The sequence below is a fragment of the Caloenas nicobarica genome, chromosome 2 (assembly GCF_036013445.1).
Source record: "Caloenas nicobarica isolate bCalNic1 chromosome 2, bCalNic1.hap1, whole genome shotgun sequence".
Taxonomy (NCBI): domain Eukaryota; kingdom Metazoa; phylum Chordata; class Aves; order Columbiformes; family Columbidae; genus Caloenas; species Caloenas nicobarica.
The window spans coordinates 403,162-428,533 of record NC_088246.1 but is presented as its reverse complement, the minus strand read 5'-3'; the positions used below and the strand labels follow the sequence as shown (position 1 = coordinate 428,533).

The following is a 25,372-nucleotide window of genomic DNA, read 5'->3' as shown; positions in this document are numbered from 1 at the left end:
ACGGGGTAGTGCAGCAGCTTTCTGAGGAAACCGCCGTGGTGGCACCGGCTGCGGAGCTGCTTCAGATGGCCAGTAGAATCACAGAATCATTTTGGTTGGAAAAGACCCTCCAGATCATCAGGTCTCACCATTAACCCAAGCCCATCACTGCCCCATGTCCCTGAGAACCTCATCTCGGTCTGTGCAACCCCTCCAGGGATGGTGACTCCACTGCTGCCCTGGGCAGCCTGTTCCAATGCCCCACAGCCCTTTGGGGAAGAAATGTTTCCTAATGTCCAAATACACCCAGGAACTGACTCGGGCCGACATGTCTGTGGGAGAGGACACAGAAAGCAGGCAGATTGCTCAGGGACAGGCTCGCGGGGCAGAGGCCCTGTCCAGCCCCTCGGGGGATTTGGACAGGGGACCCTTGGGCTGCTCGGTGTCACCTTCACACAGCCGGTTCAGGTGGCTGCTGTGAACAGGCACAGAAAGACACAAATTAAAAACCTGTCCTCAGAAGGGGCTGTGGGCACGGCTGGGCACTGCAGAGCGGGGTGCGACTGTGGGCCCACCGCACACAGAGCCACAGGACAGAGCGGACACGGGCGCCTTGGTCCGGCAGAGCGAACCTGGGACTCACAATCCATCAGGAGGTCGTGGAAAGTGCCAGTGAGCACACACGTGAGCTTGATCCTGGCACCGCAATAGCCGTGGATCTTCTAAAAGCTTTCAGCCAAACCCTCATGACAGTGTTTTTTCCAACAAACCCCATCTCCAGGTGCAGGCTGCAGGACCTGTGCTCTCGAGGAATCCGGGCAGGGCAAACCAGAGGCAGGAGGGCAGGGACGCGCCAGTGCCACCCACACACCCAGCGCCGCCCGCACGATTCCTGTGCCCGGGGGGTTTGGTGAGAAACCCTCCCGACGCCGCCCCTCCTCCCCTTCTCCTCCTCCTCCCCGTGCCCCTGCAGCCCTCTCACCCGCACGGGCAGGGCGGGGTGGGATCCAGCCCCACTGACCGCGGACACCCCGCGGGGTTTGCTCCCAGTGGGACTGGGGCAGAGCGTCGTTGGGATCTTGATTCCCTCAGTCAGCTGCTTTTCAGTTCTTCCTTCACCTCCCTCATTATACATTCTCGTTTAATCTGCCAGGGTTTATGATGCTGTTTCCTTCATTTCTCATCATTTTGGAAGATGCTCTCTGGCTCCTGTTGGTCTCCCCAGCTTGGCGGCAGGAGCTCAGCCGCTTCCACGCTGCCCAGGCTGGCGGTGCTGCCGGCACCATGCCCCCCACAGTCTGTCCATCCTGGGGTCACCCCACAGCCTGTCCGTCCTGGGGTCACCCCGCAGCCTGTCCATCCTGGCGTCACCCTGCAGCCTGTCCGTCCTGGGGTCATCCTGCAGCCTGTCCATCCTGGGGTCCCCCCGCAGCCTGTCCGTCCTGGGGTCACCCCCGCAGCCTGTCTGTCCTGGGGTCACCCCGCAGCCTGTCCGTCCTGGGGTCACCCCGCAGTCTGTCCGTCCTGGGGTCACCCCACAGCCTGTCCGTCCTGGGGTCCCCCCGCAGCCTGTCAGTCCTGGGGTCACCCCGCAGCCTGTCCGTCCTGGGGTCACCCCGCAGCCTGTCAGTCCTGGGGTCACCCCGCAGCCTGTCCATCCTGGGGTCACCCTGCAGCCTGTCCGTCCTGGGGTCACCCCGCAGCCTGTCCGTCCTGGGGTCACCCTGCAGCCTGTCCGTCCTGGGGTCATCCTGCAGTCTGTCCGTCCTGGGGTCACCCTGCAGCCTGTCCGTCCTGGGGTCACCCCGCAGCCTGTCCGTCCTGGGGTCACCCTGCAGCCTGTCCGTCCTGGGGTCACCCCGCAGTCTGTCCGTCCTGGGGTCACCCCGCAGCCTGTCTATCCTGGGGTCACCCCGCAGCCTGTCCGTCCTGGGGTCACCCCGCAGTCTGTCCGTCCTGGGGTCACCCCGCAGCCTGTCTGTCCTGGGGTCACCCCCGCAGCCTGTCCGTCCTGGGGTCACCCCGCAGCCTGTCCGTCCTGGGGTCACCCTGCAGCCTGTCCGTCCTGGGGTCACCCCGCAGCCTGTCCGTCCTGGGGTCATCCTGCAGCCTGTCCGTCCTGGGGTCACCCCGCAGCCTGTCCGTCCTGGGGTCACCCCGCAGTCTGTCCGTCCTGGGGTCACTCCGCAGTCTGTCCATCCTGGGATCACCCTGCAGTCTGTCCGTCCTGGGATCACCCCGCAGTCTGTCCATCCTGGGGTCACCCTGCAGCCTGTCTGTCCTGGGGTCACCCTGCAGTCTGTCCATCCTGGGGTCCCCCCGCAGCCTGTCTGTCCTGGGGTCACCCCCGCAGTCTGTCTGTCCTGGGGTCACCCCCGCAGCCTGTCCGTCCTGGGGTCACCCCCGCAGTCTGTCCGTCCTGGGGTCACCCCACAGCCTGTCTGTCCTGGGGTCACCCTGCAGTCTGTCCATCCTGGGGTCACCCCGCAGTCTGTCTGTCCTGGGGTCACCCTGCAGTCTGTCTGTCCTGGGGTCCCCCCTCACAGGCTGTCTGTCCTGGGGTCACCCTGCAGCCTGTCCGTCCTGGGGTCACCCCGCAGCCTGTCCGTCCTGGGGTCATCCTGCAGCCTGTCCGTCCTGGGGTCACCCCGCAGCCTGTCCGTCCTGGGGTCACCCCGCAGTCTGTCCGTCCTGGGGTCACTCCGCAGTCTGTCCATCCTGGGATCACCCTGCAGTCTGTCCGTCCTGGGATCACCCCGCAGTCTGTCCATCCTGGGGTCACCCTGCAGCCTGTCTGTCCTGGGGTCACCCTGCAGTCTGTCCATCCTGGGGTCCCCCCGCAGCCTGTCTGTCCTGGGGTCACCCCCGCAGTCTGTCTGTCCTGGGGTCACCCCCGCAGCCTGTCCGTCCTGGGGTCACCCCCGCAGTCTGTCTGTCCTGGGGTCACCCTGCAGTCTGTCCATCCTGGGGTCACCCCGCAGTCTGTCTGTCCTGGGGTCACCCTGCAGTCTGTCTGTCCTGGGGTCCCCCCTCACAGGCTGTCTGTCCTGGGGTCACCCTGCAGCCTGTCCGTCCTGGGGTCACCCCGCAGCCTGTCCGTCCTGGGGTCACCCTGCAGCCTGTCCGTCCTGGGGTCACCCCGCAGCCTGTCCGTCCTGGGGTCACCCTGCAGTCTGTCTGTCCTGGGGTCCCCCCTCACAGGCTGTCCGTCCTGGGGTCCCCCCGCAGCCTGTCCATCCTCAGGGTCACCCCCACAGCCTGTCGGTCCTCGGGGTCCCCCCTCGCAGGCTGTTTTGGGGTGGGCCCGAGCAGCGCGACCGCCCGCGGCTTCGTCAGACGGACCCCCAGCCCGCGTCCTGCCGTGGCAGCCCCGGCGGAGCATCCCCCGGGACGCTGCCCCGGCGGGGCCGGGGGCGCGGCGGGGCCGGAGGGGCCGGGGGGGCGGCGGGGCCGAGGGGCCGGGGGGGCGGCGGGGCCGGAGGGGCCGGGGGGGCGGCGGGGCCGGGGGGCCGGGGGCGGGCGGCGGGGCCGGGGGGGGGCGGCGGGGCCGGGCCGCGCTCGGCCCCCCGGCCGCCCCGCCCCGGGGCCGGTCCCGCTGCCGCTGCCGCCGCCGTGACGCGGGGCGGGCGGGGCGGGGGCGGCGCTGACGCGGGGCCGGCGGGAGCGGGGCGGGGGCGGCGGAGCCCGCAGAGCGGCGCAGCCCGCAGAGCGGCCATGCAGCGGCTGCCCGCGGCCCCGCGCCGCTGACCGCCGGCCCCGCCATGAACTTCCAGGCCGGGCCCGGGCAGAGCCCGCAGCAGCAGAGCCTGGCGGCGCCGGGCGGCCCGGTGCCGGTGCCCGTGCCCGGCCCCTCGGGCCCGCAGCCCGGCGGGCCGCCGCCGCCGCAGTTCGGGCTGTCCAACTCGGCGGCCATCCGGGCCGAGATCGGGCGGTTCGAGTCGGTGCACCCCAACATCTACGCCATCTACGACCTCATCGAGCGCGTGGAGGACCTGGCGCTGCAGAGCCAGATCCGCGAGCACGTCATCTCCATCGAGGGTGAGCCGGGCCGAACCGGGCCGGGCCGGGCCGGGGGCGCCGCTGCCTTTGTCCCCGCCGCCCGCCGCACCTGCTCCCGCTGCCCGCGGGGGCGGCGGCCGCGCTCGCTGCTGCCCGCGGGGCCCGGCTGGAGCCCGCTGCAGCCCGGCTGGAGCCCGCTGCAGCCCGGATCGCCCCGCCGCCCCCCGGCTCCCCGCGCCGCCCCCCGGGCCGGGCCCGGCCGCGCTGCCCGCCGGCTCCCCGCAGCGCCGGCCCGCGGGGGTGGCCGGAGGCGGGGCCGGGCCGGGGCCTGCGGGGCGCGGCGACCCCGGGAGCCGGGGGAGGTGTCGGGGCCCGGCCGGGCTGCGGCCCGGGGGCGGCGGGGGCAGCTCCGCGGGCCCGGCCTGCAGCCGCGGTGGCCGCGGCCTGCCCGGGGCCGGGGGCCGCTCGCCGCGTCCTTCGCCCCGGGGCCGCGGCGGGGGGATCTGTCCTTGGAGCGCGTGGGCAGCGGAATCCGGCGGGTGTGGGGTGCGCCGGAGCCCGGCGAAAGGAGAAGCGCAGAAAGCTGCAGTGCCGGCCCGGGGAGCCGGCAGCGGAGCGGCCGAGAGAGCCGGGCGAGGGCTGCACCGCGGGCCGGTTCGCGGTGCGGGGCCGGGGGCGGCTCAGCGGCCCAGCGAAGGGTTGCCCTGGCCGGCCTGGGTGGCCTGGGCCTGCCGGCCCGGGCAGCCCGGCCGTGCCCGTCAGCGGAGGCGGCCGCGGCTGCCGCCCGCTCCCGCAGGATGGGGTGGCTGGGGGAGCGTCGCTGCTTCGCTGCCGTGGGTTTCGTTGTCCCTGCTCGGTTTTGGCAGCGTGCTCAGGTCCGCTCCCGCTCGCTCACGTCACAAATGTCACTGCGGGTGGCACGTGGGGCCGGTTTTGGGGAGCGGTGGCCCCGCTGCAGTGGGCGCAGGTACCAGCCCCCGCGGCTGGCGGTTCTGCACCGCATCCCTGCGCCGCGGCAGCCTTCGCGATGGAGGGAGCAAAACAAGAGGGGCCGTGGCAACAGTCCAAGCGATTGCATGGTTGAGGGACTGTAAATTCAAGAATTTGTTTCATCTGTCTTGCCGTGCAAGGACAAAGGACACTCGGTGGTATCAGAACAGGACACATGTAAAACCAATGAAAGGAGGGGGCTTTTTCCACTGCTGTGACTGCTCTGGGAGGGCTCCTGCCGCAGAAAGGCATTGAATTAATGGAATTTAATGGTGGGAGGAGGGAAGGGGTTGGTGCTGGAGGGCGGTGAGGGTCCGCAGGGCTGGCCCGGGCCGTGGCAGCGCCTTAGCCCTGTGCGTCGGGTCCGGTCAGGGTGGTGCCGCTGGGGAAGGGCCGTCCCCCGCATTCCCATGGGTCCCGTGGCTCTCCCGTGTGTGTCCCCCGCGTCGGCTGCGGTGGGAGACCCGAGGGGCTGTGATGATGCGGTGCGATCCTGCTCGTGCTTCCCGCGCTGTGGGGCAGAGGAGCTGCCAGCTGAAGTGCTGCCGTACAAACCTGGGGGTCGCTCCCGGGGCCGTGTCGGCGGGCAGGGCGCGCTGGCCAACCCTCCAGGCCCCGCGTCCCTGCCCTCGCACCCCGTCCGCGTGTCTGTCCCCAGCGCTGTCCGTCCTCGCCGCCCTCCCGCGCCACGTGAGCATGTGTAAGGCGACGGGAGCACGTTGGCGGTGCGGTGCGTCTCTTAGCAACCCCACTCGTGGTGCGTGTTTGCTCCCGCTGCTCAGAGGAGGGTGTGAAAGCAGAATTCTTGCACTCGCAGCTGCAAACAGCCGGGGCTGCCCGGCATCCGTCTGGTTTGACCCGTGGCACGGCGTGTGTGACGGGCTGGCGTCCTCGGGGGCTCTGCCTGCCCCTCCGCAGACCGGCTGGCCCTCCTGGCCCTTCCTGCCTCCTCCCTCCTTTCTTCCCAGCTGCGCATTTGGTGGAGCAGGAATCCCACAGATTTCTTATCTTGGCTGCATCCCCCACGTTCCTGCTCGGCACCGGGTGAAATCGTGATCCTGGTGAAAAGAGCGCTCTGCAGTGCGTTACCAAGTAATTGAGAGACTGACTTGGTGGTGGGGGCAATTAACCACTGGAAGAGTGGTGCTGGGGATGTTATCATTTTTGAAGTGCCCGAGTCTGGAAGGGAATATCCTTCCAAGCTGTGTGTTTTGGGCTTGATACAGAAATTGCTGGAAGAGGGTTTTTGTTTGTTGGTTTATGTTCTTGATCCAAAGATCAGATTCTGTGACCATAACAACTGCTTCTGGTCCTGAAATCTGTTGGGGAAGTTAGCAGTGAAATCCCAAATTCAGCTTCCTGACACGGAGAGCTGGATATTGCAGGACTCGCCCATGTCCTCTCACCAGATCCTTTTTCTGCCGGCAGTTCCTCAGTTCGCAGAGGGGAGGAAGGCCGGAGCCCCCAGCTGCCCACCCTCTGGCCGGAGCCGTGGTTGCTCCGGCGCAGGTTCTCCCGTCGCGGTGCTGGTGGGAGGCGAAGGCGGGAGGTGTGTTGTACAGAACCTCGTGGTGCGGAGGCTCCTGCAGAGGCGCTGCCGGGAGCGGCTGAAGCGGGTGCTGGAGCCCTGCTCGCTGTGCGGGCTGGGGGGAAGGAGCCTGTTCCCAGGGGAACCAGAGGAGTTTGGAGCTGATGTTGGGGTGATAATGGTGCGGCCGGGGGCTGCTGGCCCCCCCGAGCCTGGGGGAGGTGGGAGCGTTGCTGCGGGAGGAAAGGGAAACCTGCTTGATTTGGTGTCCCGGTGGCCGGAGCCGCGTCCAGCGGCCGTGGAGGGGGTGCTGGGGTGGCCTCGGCCAGTCGCCAGCGCCAGCTGAATCACAGGCAGGACCCGCTGCTTTTCAGTAGTTTCTAACCGCCAAATTTGGACAGATTTTCAGGGGGCTAGCAAAAAGCGTTTCCCTCATCCTGGGCTTGTTTCTTTGCCAAGTTTCAAAGGCTGCTGCAAGCTGCTGAGCTCTGTAGAAGATTCATATATATGCATAAAGCAGAATGATACGCAACGTCAGTTCTGAGGTTGATGCAGCCCCTGCGTGTAATAAATGTGACCCCTAACTATGTTACTCTGGAACAGACTATAGGCAGAATTATATTAATAGAATTTGTAATTAGAACAGTAATTACACAGTGCTTAATTTCTTCCGTAGTAGTGAATTTTCAGAAGTGACCAAAACGCAGGTTCTGGGCAGGGAGAGCGATGCTGGTGGCGCAGAGGAGGGAGGGAGCGAGCCGGGCGGTGGGGTACGGGGGTGAGCCGGGCGGTGGGGTACGGGGGTGAGCCGGGCGATGGGGTACGGGAGTGAGCCGGGCGGTGGGGTACGGGGGTGAGCCGGGCGGTGGGGTACGGGAGTGAGCCGGGCGATGGGGTACGGGGGTGAGCCGGGCGGTGGGGTACGGGAGTGAGCCGGGCGGTGGGGTACGGGGGTGAGCCGGGCGGTGGGGTACGGGAGTGAGCCGGGCGATGGGGTACGGGGGTGAGCCGGGCGGTGGGGTACGGGGGTGAGCCGGGCGATGGGGTACGGGGGTGAGCCGGGCGGTGGGGTACGGGGGTGAGCGGCACGATGGGGTACGGGGGTGAGCGGCACGATGGGGTACGGGGGTGAGCCAGGCGGTGGGGTACGGGGTGAGCTGGGTGGTGGGGTACGGGGCGAGCGGGGCGATGGGGATGCAGGGAGCACTGTGGCCAGGGGCTGCGCAGGGGTGCCCAGAGCTCTCTGCGGGCACCAAGTGCCGAAGGGCAGGAGGTGGGTGAGGAGCACAGGTGAGGCCCCTCGCAGAGCTGCTGTCAGGTGGCAGCAGTTTGTTGTTTGTCCTGGTGTTGGCTGCCGGGCAGGTCTGGGCCACCTGACGGCTCAGAGCCTGGAGCTGCAGCCCTGCTGGGAGGACTCGGTGGCCAGAGCAGGAGCGAGAGCCTGTTGGAATGGGGGAGCCCGAGTTTCACCCAGAGGATGTGTTTTTCCCTGTATTGACCTTTCACACCCCTCCAACACGCTTCTAAGCTCGTTTGGGTTCCTTGCTGCACTTCAAGACGCGGGTTTACTTTGGAAAAGCTTTCCTGCATGTTTTTCAGCTGTTGCTTCTCTGTCAGAGGCGCAGGCTGCACAAAGCCCTGGAGAGGCTGTGCCGGCAGCAGAGCGGTGCCGGCTGTGACTGCATCAGCTCTGCTGGGCAGGAATTGCCGTTCAGCGTTGTCCTGGCATGGCCCAGGTCCAGCGGGTCACTGGCGTTAGACCAGAGTGGACAGTGGGGTCACTCGAACCCCGCCAGCCCAGGATTTCAGCCTCTCCCGGGCAGCTTGAGAGAAGGCATCGGTGAAGTCAGATCCTTGAGATACTGTTACAGCCAAGGGCCTTGCTGCCGTAGGCGTTTTTGTTCATTATTCGACATCTTGCTGTTAATAATTAGCATCATTTTATCAATAGACATCTCCAAGATCCTGGATTTTTTTTTTTGCATTTCTCTCTACAAGTAAGTAGTCCTTTGATACTGGGTATTCTTGTGTTTCAAGCTGCTGGTACCAATTAATGAGGTCACTTTCCTGTCTCTTTTTTCTGATGAGCTGAATTGGCTGAGCCTTGTCATTTTATTCAGCGCCAGCCTAAGTTTCACAGCCTTATTCCGCATCCTCTTCCAGTGTCTTTTGAAGCTGTTTCCTGGTGCTGTGACTCACAGAGCAGAACCCGCGGCAGGAGTTGCCATCGCTGCGGTATCTCCGCCAGGACGATGAGCGCGGAGCTGGAGCCCTCCCGGTGTCCCAGCCCAGCGCTGCTGGCTGCCGCAGGGTTTGCCGGCACGTCCTGGCTCAGCTGAATCGGCCCCACTAAATTACACCCCTTGGGAAGGAGAGCGTTCTGCTTAGCCAGCTCTTTCCTGCTAATTCCGTGACCTCGGCAGAATCGCCTTGCTTGTGCCGGTGGTTTCCAAAGGCTGGAGGGCGCGGGGAGCGGTGCCGGTGCGGTGGGAGCTGGGCTCCGTCTGTGGGAGCCGCGGCTCCGGAGCCGTCGGCACGTCCCTGCTCCCGGGCACCGCGTGGCTCCTGCCGGCTGCACGCCGGGCAGGGCTCCGGTCACCCCGGGCTTCGGCTTCACTGGGAGTTAACCACAAAGAACAGCAAAATGAGGAATAGGGGGAACGTTCTGATCAGACGTTCTGGTTGGCTTGGGTGGGGGTGCTGGGGTCTTGGGACAAAGACTCCCTGAGAGGCTCCCGAGGGTCCCTGGAAGTGCTGCTCAATCCTCCCGTGCCGGCGAGGCGGCGCCGCGGGTCTGTCAGCGCACGCGTCCCGGCTGCACGGGGCTCGGCAGCGCCGGCGCGGCCGGAGCCACTGCCCCACGGGCGGCACGGCAGGAGGGGCTGGGGCGAGGGAACACCCCGGCCCGGGGGGCAGGACCGCGGCTGGCGGGGCCTGTGGCACACAGGACAAAACATCCCCAGTTTGATCAAGTTTTGTGCTGTGGCCCCAGTGATCTGCAGCCAGCTTTGCCAGATGCAGTTCTTACCTCGTGGAGCTTACAACTCAAGGGCAGGGTCTTGTGGAAGAGTCAGAAAACCAGAAAAAGAAATCACTTGGTGCTGTGATTGACGGGAGCTGGGAGAGATGATGGAGCTGGAGCGGGAAGACCAGAGGATGATCTTGATCACTGGAGACTGAGTAGGATGAAGCTGCAGGTGTCGTGGTGAGGGACAAGAAGGTTTCTGGTGCTGCCGGGGCAAGAACTCTGACATAGTGGCTAAAGAGGAAAAGATGAGGACGTGGAGGGACACCAGAGGGAAAGAACAGGATTGGGATGTGGCCCAGTGAGAGCATCGGGATTTCTGTGGCTGCGGTTTCACAGTTACCTCGATTCAACACAGTGTGGCTGCTGCGGGAAGGGACGATGTGGCTCTGCCCACTGGGCAGCTCCTTGCCTGCCTGTCCTTTTGCTGGCGCTCAGTGCTGCGTGCTGAGCTGCGCCGGTGGAACCGAGCCTTGCGCCGGTGGAACCGAGCTTTGGGCTGGCCCTCGGCCGGGTCGGTCTGTGGTTGCTGCTGGGCTCGCGTGCAGCTGTGTGAACGCGAGTGTGGACACGGGTGAGGCGGGTCTGGGGGAGGCTGAACGGGGCTGTGCTGTGATCCTGGGCCTGGCGAGACAGCCGGCTACAGCAAAGGTATCACTAGATGCCCGAGCAGGCCAGCAGCACCAGTGGATGCCGGGGAGGGCGCAGGGCCCAGCGCTGGTTTGAGGGACCTGCCGGGGTGTCCACCAGTCGGCAGGGCTTTGGAGCTCGGTGTGTTTCTGTGCGGTTAGTCCGTGGTCCTCTCTCTTCCCTGACCCATGGTGGACTCGTAGCTCTGACGATGTCTGCCAGCGGCGGTTTCCTGGTTTGGCGGCAGTCTCTCGTGCCGGTCCAGGCCGGTTCTGCCGCTGCCCGGTGCCCCGTGTCCCGCTGTCCCGGGCGCCTCGGTGGTGGGCGCAGGGCCAGACCTCGGCTTGGGGCTGCTGTTGCGCTTTCCTGCTGCGCTGGGGCTTTGCCAGGTGAGGACCCAGGAGGAGAATTTCCAGCGTGGTTAGTTTTTGTCAGTTCATCTGTGAACAGCTGGTCCTGCCATCCCCTTTCGGGAGGTTTCCCAGAGCTCCTGGCTGAGTGTGTCCCCTTTCTGTGCAGAGACCTTCAGGGCTCGGGCAGCGTGGGGTTCCCCGAGCTGAGGACGGGAGGCGTTTGTCCATCCAGGCTGGCTGTTCCAAGCTGGTTAATTTGGGTGGCCAGACTAGGTTCAAACTGTGCCTCATCTGGACCTTAGGCCGTGTTTCCAGGTGGGCCGGCTGAGGCGAGATGGGTCCCACCTTCTCCCCTGGTGGGAAGCAGCCCCTGGGACCGTTCTGGTGGCCCTGGGCAGTGGGGTGGCCCTCGGGCTCCGGTCCCCGCCACACTGGGAGCTGGCGGTGACTGCGAGGGGTGTGGGCCGTGGGTTCCAGGGGCACAGCGGTGGGCCGGAGGGTTGGAACGTAAACCTGGCTGCTCCAAACAGAGTCACACGAGCTGCCCCAGCGACCTGCCTGGGGACAGACCCGTCAGCCTTGACGAGCACCTCGGGGACACCTTGGAGACATGTCATGCTCCACCGCATGCCTCGGGGACAGGAGTCCCATCCTCTTCGTGATCCCACCTTCCTCCTTTGGCGACTGATTTTCTGTAAATCCTCCTCCGGGATTTTCCGGGAGCGGGAGCCTCCTGTGCAGCCGCGGCCGGGGTGACCAAACCGCGTCGCTCTGGTGTGACCCGCGGTGCCCTGCCCAGGAAGGGCCCCGTGGTCGGATCTCCCCTCCCGCAGCACTGGGGGTTCGGGGGTTTCTGAAGCGTTTGCTGAGAGCAAGGAGCCTTCTGAGGCAGGAAGGGTGAAAATCAGGGTAGTTTTAGCCTGATTCTCTATCGAAAGGAGGTTGTTACGAATGAGCCCTGTTCTTCTGTGTCTGGTGGCCTCTCCTGCCTCAGTAGCTTTCAGACCTGCTGTCCAGTTTCAACCCAACCTGGCAGACCTCTGCTGCTTCCTAATTACTACAAACCCCAAGACAACAGATGTACAGACAGAGCAGAGCGACCCAGCTGCTCCAGCTCGGCCCTGAACCTCCGGCTGGCCTGAGTCACGGGGCAGCTCCTGCCCGGGGCTGTGTGTGAAACCTTCTTGTTTCCACGTGATCTGCGCGGTGATGAAATCCACTCGGTCACCCGGAGCCCTGCCCTCGGTCACACCAATGGGCGGCAGTGTCCCCAGCCCCGCTCCGGTGCTGCTGCGGGTGTCCTGGTGTCCTGGCAGTGTCCCCAGCCCCGCTCCGGTGCTGCTGCGGGTGTCCTGGTGTCCTGGCAGTGTCCCCAGCCCCGCTCCGGTGCTGCTGCAGGTGTCCTGGCAGTGTCCCCAGCCCCGCTCCGGTGCTGCTGCGGGTGTCCTGGTGTCCTGGCAGTGTCCCCAGCCCCGCTCCGGTGCTGCTGCGGGTGTCCTGGTGTCCTGGCAGCCGCCAGTTCACGCTCGCCTTGGCTGCCACCCGGACACCGGCTCCCAGGGCATTTCCATTGCTCTCGTGCCTCCAGCTGCCGGGTTCTGGCTGCTTTGGGTGCTCAGCCAGCAGTGACTGTGGTGCTTAATGCAAGTGGCTTTGACTTTGAGATGGGCCTGCAGTGAGCATGTGTCCCTTCCCCGGTCTGCAGGTGATGGATGGAGCGAACCCGGGAGGAAGCGGCGCTGGTGGCCGGGGCGGGCAGTGGGCGCTGAGGGCGCACAGCACCGCGGCACCTCTGTTTGGGAACCCTGAGCTGTGCGTCTGTGTCTGTTATTGTGGCATTTCCATTACAGTCAGCCCTGGGAGCCTTATCTGCTCAGCTCCTCCTGCAGAAGACGCTGGGGACACAGGGGACAGAGAGCCCTGCCCCAGAGCTCTCGTGCTGTTTGACACCAGAGCAGGTGGGGAGCACACAGGGACAGTGGGACAGCGTGAGCTTAACAGCGGAGTCATCTACCCCGTGTTGGTGCTTCTGGTGAGCACAGGCACAGGAGAGCTTCAAGGAGTCATTTAAAAGAGGATAATGAAGCGGATTTCAGGTTGTTTACAGAGAGCTCTTTTCAAACATGAAGTACGAGTGGGAGAAGACAGCGGGTGTTTGTGCGCGGTGTCGCGGCTGGAGGCGGCGGTGGCTGCGCAGAGCGGCCGTCCCGCGCAGGCAGGATGCTGAGCAGGTCCCAGCCGTTCGGGAGCGGGACGACGAGCAGCTCGCAGACGATGTGACGGAGAGGAGGACCTGGAGGGGGATTCAAAGGGAGGGCCGGCCCGCTTCACAACGAGAGGTTAGCAAAAGAAGTATTTCAGGGACCAGAACTTGTGTAGCTCTGTGGGGTCAGGGACAAGCAGGAGAGAAGAGTTGGGTCCGTGAACTCTGTGCTCTGGAGCAGCGTCTGAATCGTGTCCTTAGCTCCCAGACAGGACCCGAGTGATGTCCCCAGCCACTGAGGAGCAAGGGCTTGGGGGACCAGGGGACAAAGCCGGGATTAGTAACAGCTCTCTTTAATCATGTTGGGCTTGGGCTTGTGGGTGCACACTTGAGATGCTGGAGGGGGAAATAAGCTGAGACTTCACTTTGGACAGGAGACAGTCCAGGAATAGAAAGGCAGAACTATGAATCATCAACACAGAGCTGGGAGATGGTATTAAATGGAAACATCAGGCTTGCAAGGAGAAGCATGAAGGGAGAAAGGTGCTATGGGCAGAGCCGCAAGAGACACCTGAAAACCACAGAAAGTTGAGGCAGGGGTGAGGACAACAATCTTTTTGAGGCTGGTGAAAGAAGCGGTAGAGAGCTAGCAGGAGAACCAAGAGAATTAAAGAATTGCTGGGGCCAGCGAGGACGAGGTGTCGTGAGCAGTTCGTTCCTGAAGGTGCAGCTGGCGGGGCCCAGAGCAGCCCGGGGGCTGCAGGAGCACCCTTGTGAGATGGGAAAGGGCCCTGGGAGGTCGTGTAACCTTCCCACCTGGGGCCGGGGCGTCTGTCCTGCCTGGGGCCGGGGCGTCTGTCCTGCCTGGGCAATGGTCTATCAGCCCCTGGCATCCTGACAGTGACACCTTCCCAGGAGGCTGGAAGATGGGTTTGGTGGACCAGCTGTTGGGCGGGTAAGGAACTGGCTGATGGCCGAATCCAGAGCGCCACAGTCAATGGCTCAATGTCCACATGGAAACCAGTAACAAGTGGTGTCCCTCCGGGGTCTATACTGGGACCAGTACCTTAATTAATGACACAGACAGTGGGACTGAGTGCACCCTCAGCATGTTTGCAGATGGCATCAGGCTCAGTGGTGCAGCTGATGGGCTGGAGAGAAGGGATCCAACCAGGGGGACCCTGACAGGCTGGAGGAGCGGGGCCACGTGGAGCTCATGAGGTTCAACACGGCCAAGTGCCAGGTCCTGCACCCAGGTCAGGGCAATCCCCAGTACCAGTCCAGGCTGGGGATGGAGGGGTTCAGAGCAGCCCCCGGGAGAAGGACTTGGGGTGCTGGGGGATGAGAGATGGGACATGAGCCACCACGTGTGCTGGCAGCCCAGAAACCACCGTGTCCTGGGCTGCGTCACCAGCAGGTTTGGGGGGATCCTGCCCCTCTGCCCCACTCTGAGCCCCCCCTGCAGTGCTGGGCCAGCTCTGGGTCCCCAGCACAGGACACACGTGGAGCTGCTGGAGAGGGGCCAGAGGAGCCCCAGAAATGACCCGAGGCTGGAACAGCTCTGCTGGGAGGACAGGCCGAGAGAGTTGGGGGGTTCAGCTGGAGGAGAGAAGCTCTGGGGAGACCTTAGTGCGGCCTTTCCGGACTTAAAAGGGGCCAATACGAAAGACGGGGACAGAGTTTTGAGCAGGGCATGTTGTGATAGGACAAGTGGTGATGGTTTAAACTAAAGGAGGGAGATTCAGGCCGGACATGAGGAAGGAATTGTTGCCCTGAGGGTGGTGAGAGCCTGGCCCAGGTTGGCCAGAGAGGTGGTGGCTGAACCATCCCTGGAGACATCCCAGGCCAGGCTGGACGGGGCTCTGAGCAACCTGAGCTGGTGCAGATGTCCCTGCTCATGGCAGGGGGCACTGGGAGGCTGGGAAGGGCCCTTCAGCACACACCAGCTGTGATTCTGTGAAATCTCTTCCAGTGTTTAACTGTCCTTTTCCTTAGAAAGTTTGACCTAAATATTTTTTTGCTCCTGATTTCAGCCACTTACCGAGGACGAAGGGAACAGATTGTTCCTTTTTGCAGCAGCCTCTTTCCATACTTGAAAATTGTAGCAGAATCCTCTTCTTTTGGCTTCGTAACTTCAGGCCTTTGTCCATGACGTTTTCTGGTCCTCTGTTCATGTTCGTGCTCCTGGACTCTCCCTGGACCACGGGGCCCGCGTTGGACGCAGCTCTCTGAGCAGGACCGCTCTGCTCGGCCGATCCAACGCGTGGTTGCCTCTTCTCCGAAATACGGTATTGCTGACTCCCGGTGGTTTGTGACGCACTTTGGCCCCAGATCCCCCAGGAGTCACTAATTATTCTACCGCTCTGTCCTGTTCTTAGGCAAGTGATTAACGGTGTGCATGTGTAGACCCTCACAACCGCCCCTTTGGAACTTAATCCTTTTAGACAATTTCTCCATTTGACAAAGCCGTGTAGGATTCTAATCCTTGCAGTCACTCTTAGTTTCATGCCACCTGCAGTTTTAAAGACCATACTTTCTTCCCTCGTCTGTTTGGTTAATAAGAATATTGAAAAGAGCTGAACCTAGGAGAAGCCTTGCCCAACCCAAGTTGATAGGCATTTCAGTTTGTATGGCTGGCTGATAAATATTCTCAGAATAGTTATCAAATCAGTATTGTGCTGAGCCTATAGTAGGTTTATCCTTCCTTAAATTAATTTTGAAAATGCGGTGGGAAACAGTCAGAAATGTTACTTAGCGCGTGACGCCCAACACCTGCCCCGCTGTACTGCCGTCTGTTACCCGCTGCAGAAGGAACCCTGGTCAAACACCGTTTATTCCTGATAAATCCATTGTACTGATGCTTGCCTTGAGTTCCAGGGACTCGCTGGTTGTTGCTGTGGTTTGTTTTTCGTGTTTTGGATCGGTGACCCGTGAGTCCTGAGCTCGCTGTGAGTTTCTCAAGGCGGGCGCTGCTCTGGGCTGCTCCCCCAGCCGAGCCCCCGGGCTCTTCCGAGGCTGCTCCAGACAATTTCGCGTTCCCGGGTCGCCATCAGCAAAATCGGACAGTGCATGCTTTTACTGAAAGCTTGGGTGCGATCCTTTGCCTGCTGCTTTTGGTGGTAGATGCCTCTTTGCCCTTTATACTGAAGACTGAGGCAAAAAGGCATAAACCACTTTGTCCTGGTGTAATTCCTCAGTTGTTTTCTGTCCCCTGAGCAGCAGGCGGATCTTTTCACCATTGTGACACTGATCACTAGTGTACAAGAGAACTGCTTCTTGTCTTTGCAGGTTGGTGCTGGTTGCCTCTTTGCGTAGCTGTTTTGAGTTCAGTCTGTGGTGCTGATGCTGCTGTTTTGTATTTATCCCTATTAATCTGACCTAATTTCCACTTCCCACACGTGTGCCTTTCTGTGCCGAGACCGATCAGGAGCTGGCGGGAGTTTCCCAGGTTGGTCTCCTACCACACTTGCTCCTTTCCTGCGGGTTCGTTCCTGTTTGTGCCACTAGCACCATTACTTTCAGGACACACCAGCTTGCTGATATATTTTTTTTTCCCTTGTGGATTTGCCTCCACTAAGATCTGGCCTGTGAAGTTCAGTAACTTCTGCCTTGGTGGAGTCTCTTGTTTATAGCTTGTTGTCCTTGCTCGATACACCATAAGACCTTGTGGATGGTTTTTTTCTGCTCTGCCTCGTCCCAGTGCTTTCTTTGGCGGGGTTGGTGAAGGATGCTTTGGTGGGCTGTAGGACGGGGAGATTAAGCTGGGGAGAGTTTAAGGTAAAATTGGAGGACAAGCACGTAGGCCAGACTGAAACCGTGAGGCGGTGGGCGGCAGAGCCGCGGTGCCGGGGCCGTGCTGGTGCCGGCGCGGGGTGTGAAGGGCTGCGTCCGGTGAAAAGGTCTCAAAGCCCCGGTGGGGGTTCCAGCCCCTCTGGGCAGCGCGTGGCAGCGCTGCCCGACCCACTGCTCCGCTTGTTAATTCCTCTAGCTATGGACAGCATTTAATTTCTAATTTGCATTCATCTGGTTTGAACTTCATTTTTTTACTTCCTGCTTTAGATTGGGCTAAGTAAAACTTGGTTACCTCAACACAACTCCCTGAAAAGTTTACCTTATATTCAATTTTCTCGTGGTGTTCTTTTTGGAGAGTTAATCACGTAACGCTCATTAAATGTCCCTCTGTGAGTTCATTTATTGTGGCCTTCAAAGAATTTTTATGGCTCTTCATTACCCTGTGTTCTTAAAATAAAAATATCAGGCTGCAGCGGCCCGCTGTTCCTGATTCCCCGGTGCCGGGGTCCCCGCGCGACGTCCCTGCGCGGGCAGCACGAACAGGCGCGAGAGCCGGACGAGCTCAGCTCACAAACCGCTTCAGGTCGCTCAGTCACGTCCCAGTCCCCTGCACTTGGGATTCTCCAAGTTACAGCATCAACCAGGTGTTTTTCAACCGTGGTCTTGGTTTCACTTGCGTTATTGCGTCACAGGGAAAGCTCTGGGCAGTGTCAGGTCTGGTACCAGTTCTTTCTGGTCTGGATCTCGGTAAGTCTGCGGTCCGACCTGCTCAAGCCCTACTCTCCAGCACAGGGTTGGGTTGGCTGTGGCTTTATCCACCTGAGTCTAGCAATCTCTTCAGAATGGAGATCCAACCATGTCTCTGCGAGTGCTGCTGCCTCAGTGGAGAAGGTTTTTCTGATGCTCCGTCTCTGTGGTCCAGACTGGTGGAGTCACCATCCCTGGAGGGTTTAAAAGGCTCATCAATGAGGTTCTTAGGGACGTGGGTTAGTGCTAGAGTTAGGTTATGGTTGGACTCGATGATCTCGAGGGTCTCTTACAAGCAAAATGATTCTGTGACTGTGGCCCAAGTGCAGCTGTCGGAGCAGCTTCCCGTGGTCCCTGCGGGGCTGGCCGGAGCTGCCGTCCTGGCGTTCCCGGCGTCCGCGCCTCGCCCGGCCCGGCCACGGGCTCAGCCAGAGCGTTGGCCGCTTGTCCGGAGCGTCCCCCGTCGCCGGGGCGCCCCCGAGCGTCCCCACGTGCCCTCTGACCCATCGGGTCTGGCTGCTCCCGAGATGAGTCGTCACCCAGTTCGCATTGCAGATTTGCAAAGAGTTAATCTATAGCAGGATTATTGCATGGTGGCAGGTCACATCTTCCTGCAAATATAGACAGATTTGTCTTTATCAGCAATGCTTTAAACACCTGGAAGAATCAAATCAGATCTAGAACTTGAATTTCCGTATTAAAAAGCGTCGGTTCCGTTTAACCCTTCCCCTTGGTGTGTAGGGGCTGACGTGACGCCAGACGGCCGGTGGTTGCCAGGGGGAGTCTGTGTGTCCCCCTCTGCAGCCTGGGGGAACTTCGCTCTGTTTCAGTCACTCCTGAATGTCTCCATTATTTCAATATTTATTAAAAATTAGCGTAAGCAGGAACACGATCCTTTCTGTGTACTCGCTCTTTCTAAGACCATTGCATTCAAGTTGGTTGTGCCTTTTGATTTAAAATATATTGTTTTAATGACACTTTTTTCCAGCTGTTTTTGCACGTGGGTTGAAGTTCTGCGTTGTCCGTGGGTGCTCCTGGGGGCGTCCAGCCAGCCCAGCGATGGCACCGGTGCGTGGTGGCTTCAGCCGCGCGTCCCGCCGGAGGTGCCCGAGTTTGCAAAGCTGCTTCCTGTTGTGCTTTGCATTGTTGAAAATCTTATTTTCCTGGAATCTCCAACTTCCTATCCCAATTTTTGATACTTCCTGTGTTCAAGATCTTATTGACATCTGTTTCCTCCTCTTTTTTTCCCCATTTCTTACTCTTTTTTTGTCTATTTTGGATGTTAGCAGCCCCTGAGATAGCCCATGTCCCTCAGCTCCCCGCAGCGCTGACCCCAGCCCTGCATCCCCACCTCTCCTTGAGCTAATTCTGCCGGTCCCAGCGCGGCGGCGGGTGCCGGATTTAGGTGTCACACTAAAATAAATGCCTAGTTAATGAGATTTTGGGTTACTTTATTGCTGAAGGAGGAGGTGTGTGGCTCCCTCCCGCCGGGGAGGGTGGCAGTGGCCGGAGGGACGGTGATGTCCCCGCGGTCCCCTCGGTCCCCGCCGCGGTGCTGCGGACGGACGGTGCTGCTGGCACAGCCCGTGCCGGGGCAGGGGCCGTTCTGAGCTGTGCCCCAGGTGCGAGGCGGCTGGGAAGGGACACGAATGGGACAGACCCTGACTGACATCCAGACCCATCAGTAGGAGTATTCCATCCCGTTAGCGTCAGGCTCCGTATTTAAGGAGAGTCGGGACCTGCTGGTTTTTCCTCTCTCCCTCCGTTCGCGTTGGAGCCTGGACAGAGACCTGTTGTGGGGCAGTTGTGTTTGGGAGTTTCTTTGTTCGGCCTTTCCCCATCCTGCCGTCTGCAGAGGCCTTGGGGCCTTTCTGCCCTTTTCTCTTTTCTCCCTGCGGGATCGGCTGTTGGGACCAGGGTGCTGGGACTGGCTGCTCAGTGCAGACAGAGTTCGTGAGGAATTGCATTGAGTATCTTCTATTTTATATTCTATTTCTATTTTATATATTTACTAGTAGTGTATTAGTATTTTGTTAAACTGTGTTTGTTTCAATTTAAGTTTCTCCCTTCCCTCTTGATTTGCTCCCCTATTTGAGGGTTGGGTGGGGAGTGAGCGAGTGGCTGCGTGGTTATATTGCCAGCTGGGGTTAAACCACGACAGGCTTGTGCTGGGGGCCGAGGATGGGCAGGGGGACGCTGCTGCGGTCAGTCCAGGGCTTGTCTGACCCGTGCGCACAGGACACTGCTCGGTGTCTGGGAACGGCACCCGGTCAGGGGCTGGGGGCACCGCGGCAGCCAGGACGCCCCCTGCCCGTGCTACGGCCGGTCGGGGCTCTGCCAGCGCACGAGGAACCAGCACCTGGAGCTGCTGCGGCAGCATCTGCCAGCCAGCCGGCATCCGTCCGTCTGTCCCCGTGTCCGAGGGTGAGTCAGCCCGTCCCCGCGTTGGGTGACTCACCGCACACTCCCCCGTGCGGCACTGCCTGCGCCTGACTCACCGCAGCCGGGCACCGCACACCGGCCGGGACAGCTGGGGACGGGCTGGGGGCGGGCAGGGAGCAGCGTGGGGAGAGGAGAGGAGAGGAGCTGCGCACAGGCAGCCCAATGTCTGCCCAGCCCTTGGAGAGGGGGGGACAGTGTGCGCGGGGGGAGCCCCGGGGTAGGTTTGATCCTGCCGAGTGTCCCGACTGCGCGTCCCCTCCGCGCCGGCACCGTCCCAGCGCGGGGGCTCTGCGGAGGAGCGGGCTGGGCGCGGTGTGACGGGAGGAGCGCGGTGGCCGCGGGGCTGGGGACGCTCGGGCTGTGTGGGCACAGGCTCTGCCCTCCCCTGCGTGTCCTCAGGGCTCTGGCGCTGCCCGGGAGTTCTCTCCAGCGGCCGAGGACGCTCTGCCCTCAGGCACACGGGCTCTCGTGGTGGATCAGCTGCAGACGTGGTTTTCAGCCGGGGTTGTGTCTCCACACGGAGCTTTGCCAGGGGGGTGGCGGTGGCTCCGTGTGGCTCTCAGCAGAGCAGGGTGGGCTTGCCGTGTCCTGGGCTGTGCCGCAGAACAGGACTGCCCTCCATCTCCTGGGCTCTCTGTGTCGGAGCAGGGCTGGCCTTTCTCTGGGTGGGAAGCTGGTCCCCTTGAGACTGGGACGTCGCTGTCCTGACCCGCTGGAAGGGCCTCAGGACTGTGGTTATACCCGTGGCAGAGATTTGGCTCGTGACCAGGTTTCCAGGCGTGGGCAGGGAGCAGATGGCATATGCTATGGCTGATTGACTCTCCGTTAGCATCTGTCACCCGCTGTCTGTCTGTCTGTGTGGTGGCACATCGTCACAGCTGGACTGAGCCATTGTGGTCCTTGAGCTGGGGTGTCGTGGCGCAGAGGAGGGACGCTCGTTCGGGGTCCCCTGGGCTCGCTGGCTGACGGTCGTGCTGAGCACAGCCACGCCGAGGCCTCAGAGCACCCAGCGGGGTTTGGGGCAGCGACCCTCGAAGCGGGCAGGGACAGAGGGGCAGCCCCGCTCCTCTCCGAGATGTCTCCACGTTACCCTCGTGCTTCCTGGGCACAGGCGGCTCCCCCGGTCCAGCTCAACAGCCCTGCTGATGCCACCAGTGCTGTAGCTCACGTTGTTGTGTTTGCAAACCCACGATACACGTTTCAGGCTTGTGACGCTGCCCGAGTCCTTCTCGGCTTTGTTTTGCAGAAAAGCTTGTGGTTGCGTGGCGGAGTGACGACAGGAGGGCCAGACAGGGTAACCCTCTGCTAGCGATAGTAATTAGCAGCTTGGCTCAGCTCTGCTCGTTCTCCAGGCTGTCCATAACGAGCTTTGCTGCGTCAGGCGAAGGAGGAGGCATCGGCCTCTCCTTGTGCGGCTGGGGCTCTGTTAGAGCCCGAGGTCAGGCAGTAACGCTGGGTGACTCACACGTACAGAAAAGCTTCTCCTGCGCGGGGGCACCGGGCAGCTGGCTCAGCAGGAGGCTGCTGGGTGCTGCACGTCCCCCAGGACCAGCCCTGATGGACAAACAAGCACCGGCTCAACTGCCGTCAGTCGCGAGCTCCCATCTCCTGGTGCACTGGTGCAGGGCAGCTCTCTGGGAGCCGGGCTGGGAAGTGAGGAGGATTAACCACTGACAGGACGGTCCTGCCCGCGGTGGAGCTGCCGTTGGGGGGGCCGTGGTGCTGCGGGGCCGTGGGGGCCGTGGCGCTGCAGGACGCGCCGGCTCCTCTCCTGCTGCTGGAGACGGGAGCGCTGACAGCCCGAACAGTTAAATACCCGACGTTGGTAATTGTCTGTAAACCGAAGTCTCTAATTCTGCTGTTTCCATGGAAATCGGGCGATCTTGTGATTAAGATGCAAGGCTGGTGTGGCAAGCGCTCCAGTCTCTGGAGCCGCAGGCCCTGCTCCGCTCCACCATTGCTGCTCCGCGGTGCCGTGTCTGTCCCGGAGCCAGGCAGGCACAACCCGCCCTGGTGCAGAAATGGGGACACCTGCCCGCAGAAAGGTGCGGGGACCCCCTGGTCCCGAGGGCCCTGGCAGGAGCATCCCCGGTGCCTCCCGGGATGGCGCTGCTCGTGCCGGTGCTGAGCGGGCTGTCAGTGAGGGACCCGCGGCACCAGGGGCCGGGGGCTGGTCTGGCTCAGGGTGAGGTGGCCGTGGTGGCGGTGGCACCACCGAGTGGATGTGGTCTACCTTGCCTTCAGAAAAGCATTTGACACCGTCTCCCACAGCATCCTCACGGCTAAACTGAGGAAGTGTGGACTGGACGGTCGGGTAGTGAGGTGGACAGTGAACTGGCTGAAGGAGAGAAGCCAGAGAGTCATGGTCAATGGGGCAGTCTCTGGTTGGAGGCCGGTGTCTAGTGGAGTGCCTCAGGGGTCGGTACTGGGGCCAATACTGTTCAATATATTCATCAGTGACTTGGATGAGGGAATAGAGTGACTGTCAGCAAGTTTGCTGATGACACCAAGCTGGGAGGAGTGGCTGACACGCCAGAGGCTGTGCTGCCATCCAGAGACCTGGACAGGCCGGAGAGTTGGGCGGGGAAAAATTTAATGAAATATAACAAGGGAAAGTGCAGAGTCTTGCATCTGGGCAGGAACAACCCCAGGTTCCACTATAGGTTGGGGAATGACCTGTTAGAGAGCAGTGTAGGGGAAAGGGACCTGGGGGTCCTGGGGACAGCGGGGTGACCATGAGCCAGCACTGGGCCCTTGTGGCCAGGAAGGGCAATGGGACCTGGGGGGGTTAGAAGGGGGTGGTCAGTAGGTCAGAGAGGTTCTCCTGCCCCTCTGCTCTGCCCTGGGGAGACCTCATCTGGAATATTGTGTCCAGTTCTGGCCCCTCAGTTCCAGCAGGACAGGGAACTGCTGGAGAGAGTCCAGCGCAGCCACGAGGATGCTGCAGGGAGTGGAGCATCTCCCGTGTGAGGAAAGGCTGAGGAGCTGGGGCTCTGAGCTGGAGAAGAGGAGACTGAGGGCTGACTCATTCATGGGGATCAATATGGAAAGGGGCAGTGTCAGGAGGATGGAGCCAGGCTCTTCTGGGTGACAACCAGTGACAGGACAAGGGGCAATGGGTTCAAACTGGAACACAAGAGGTTCCACTTAAATTTGAGAAGAAACTTGTTCCCGGTGAGGGTGCCAGAGCCTGGCCCAGGCTGCCCAGGGAGGTTGTGGAGTCTCCTTCTCTGCAGACATTCCAACCCGCCTGGACACCTTCCTGTGTAACCTCACCTGGGTGTTCCTGCTCCGGCGGGGGATTGGGCTGGATGAGCTTTCGAGGTCCCTTCCACCCCCTGACATCCTGGGATTCTGTGGCTCTGAGTGGGTTCCCCGGTCCCCCGGAGCCAGGCCGGGCTGCAGCAGAGCGCGATGAGGTTGGGTGGCTCGTGCACCACAAGTGCTCGTTTTTCCACAGTGCCTATGGGAGAGCCGAGGGTGAGCAGGTCAGGTGGAGACACCTGAATTCAAAGCCATCTGTGTTTCAACTTGAAAAGAGGGGGAGGAGAAGACGTGATGGGACCCACTTATTTTCGGAGCGCGTCCCGAGCAGGGTGTCGGTGAAGGGCCCCCAGGCTGGTGGGGCTCGGCAGAGCGTGTCCCCGCAGACCTGCCCCACGGAGACCAGACCTGCTCCCAGATCAGGCCTGCAGAGCGGGCACCTTCAGCCCATCTGGCCTCCAGCTGCCCTGCCCCGCGCCCCGGCCTCGGCGTTTCTCCTGTTCCGTGTCTGAGGTGGCGCCTTGGGCTGTCGCGGACAGGAACCTCGCAGCCACCCCGGCCTCCTGTGGGCGGAGGGGGACTCGGTCCCATGAAACGCAAATGGCAGAAAGTCCACTGGTCTGTTTGCTCTCCTGAGAGAGCTTCGCTGACTCGCGCATGGAGGCGTAACACCCGCTGACAGATGTACGAAGGGCAGCTTCTGTGTAAACTCTCAGTTCCTTCATTAGTTTGTCTGTATTTCTGCCTTTACTGGTTTTCCCGTGATCCACAGCATTCTGCAGGCTGGCACAACGTTTCCTGCATCGTGCAATGTAAGAAAGGTGGATGTTGGAACGGGCTGCCCAGGGCGGCGGTGGAGTCACCGTCCCTGGAGGGGTTTAAAAGGCGTTTAGACGAGGTTCTTAGGGAGATCACTTAGTGCTAGAATTAGGTTATGATTGGACTCGATGATCTTGAAGGTCTCTTGCAACCAAAACGATTCAATGATTCCACAAAGTCATTAAACAAATACCTCACCAGCTTCCATTGTGTCCCAGGCATTACCTAAATTCATACATTTATAGTCCAGCAGAAGATACATTTAGTTTGGCCATGGTTGGATGGTGCCACATCCCAGTCGTTCAGTTTGGGTTCAGTTTGGGAGAACCCTCAGCGGAGCCGTGGCCTGGAACTGCTCACCGGCACGGAACGGGCTGACGTCTGCGTGGCTTTGACAAGACCGTCACCAGGTACTGGCTGTGATTTTGATGGCTGGAATTTTTTTATTGCCTAAAAAGTGTGAATAATTACAGAAAGAGTCATAAGGTCATTTAAAGCTTGGAGATAATGGCTAATAGTGTAGTACAGAGCTTGAAAGCAATCAGGTCAGTTTAGAAGCTGAAGGTGGAGCCCAAAGCTGTGCACACGCAGCTTTGAGGTACTTGTTTTGTCAGAGTATCTAACCGTTGGAATAACTTTCCTTGAGGTGCAGTAAATACTTGCAAGGCCTGAAATCAAAGCCTGGTGTTTCTTTGCAGAGAAGAGTCTGCGCTAGCTCAGCTGTGAGATGATTTTGATGCTGAATGTATTGAGTGGGTTTTTCTAACCTGTGCTGTGCAGTTAAACGGCACAGGGGTGATCTCTGCTGTCTTTGTCATCTGTTACTGGTGACAAAACATCCGGGATTCAGCAGGAGCCTCCATCTCCACTGAAAAGCCTGCCTGCATGTGTAACACAACCGATTGCGTTCAAATAAACCTAAGCGAGGGTGATAAAATTGTAAATCAAGCACTCAGAAACTGAGAAGCGCTAAAATCAAAAGTGCCTTTGTATTTCTTGATATTTTGCAGTTATTTTCTCTAGGCTGTCAGCAAGGCCACTGTCTTGCAGATGCAGACAGGGCTGTTGTGGTGCAGCCCTGGCTGAGCTCAGCCTGTTGTGTGCCCTCAGCTGGCCCAGCGCTGAGCTGCCCCCGGGCTCTGGGTTCGTCCGCGTTGTTTCGGGGCAGGATCGGGGTCCGTTCGCATCCAGCAGCACAGACAGCCCAGGGCTGAGCTGCCCCCGGGCTCTGGGTTCGTCCGCGTTGTTTCGGGGCAGGATCGGGGTCCGTTCGCATCCAGCAGCACAGACAGCCCAGGGCTGAGCTGCCCCCGGGCTCTGGGTTCGTCCGCGTTATTTCGGGGCAGGATCGGGGTCCGTTCGCATCCAGCAGCACAGACTGGGGTGAGCAGCGGCTCCCACAGGGGCTGTTCCCCAGGTTTGGACGCACATTTACAGGCAGCGAGAGTCGTCTCCTTGGAGGAAGGACGACCCCAGCAGCCGCTCGGTTCCAGCTCGGAACTGCAGAGGTCAATCAGCTCTTCAAATAATTCAGCCAAAGCTGGAAAAATGTACAGCTTTGGCAAAGCTACCTGATTTTTCCCTAACCTCGTTTCTGGAAA

The 25,372-nt window shown here is 61.1% G+C and overlaps 1 protein-coding gene across 2 annotated transcripts in view; it reads left to right on the top strand.

Annotated features, from left to right (window-relative positions):
- The first annotated feature begins 3,638 nt into the window (after positions 1-3,638).
- Positions 3,639-25,372, top strand: part of AGAP3 (ArfGAP with GTPase domain, ankyrin repeat and PH domain 3) — a 140,182-nt gene continuing 118,448 nt past the window's right edge. For both annotated transcript variants that reach the window (XM_065630057.1, XM_065630058.1), the window contains exon 1: positions 3,639-4,017. In XM_065630057.1, coding sequence (XP_065486129.1) covers positions 3,741-4,017 — 277 coding nt within the window. In that variant the 5' untranslated portion in view covers positions 3,639-3,740. The remainder of the gene's footprint in view (positions 4,018-25,372) is intronic.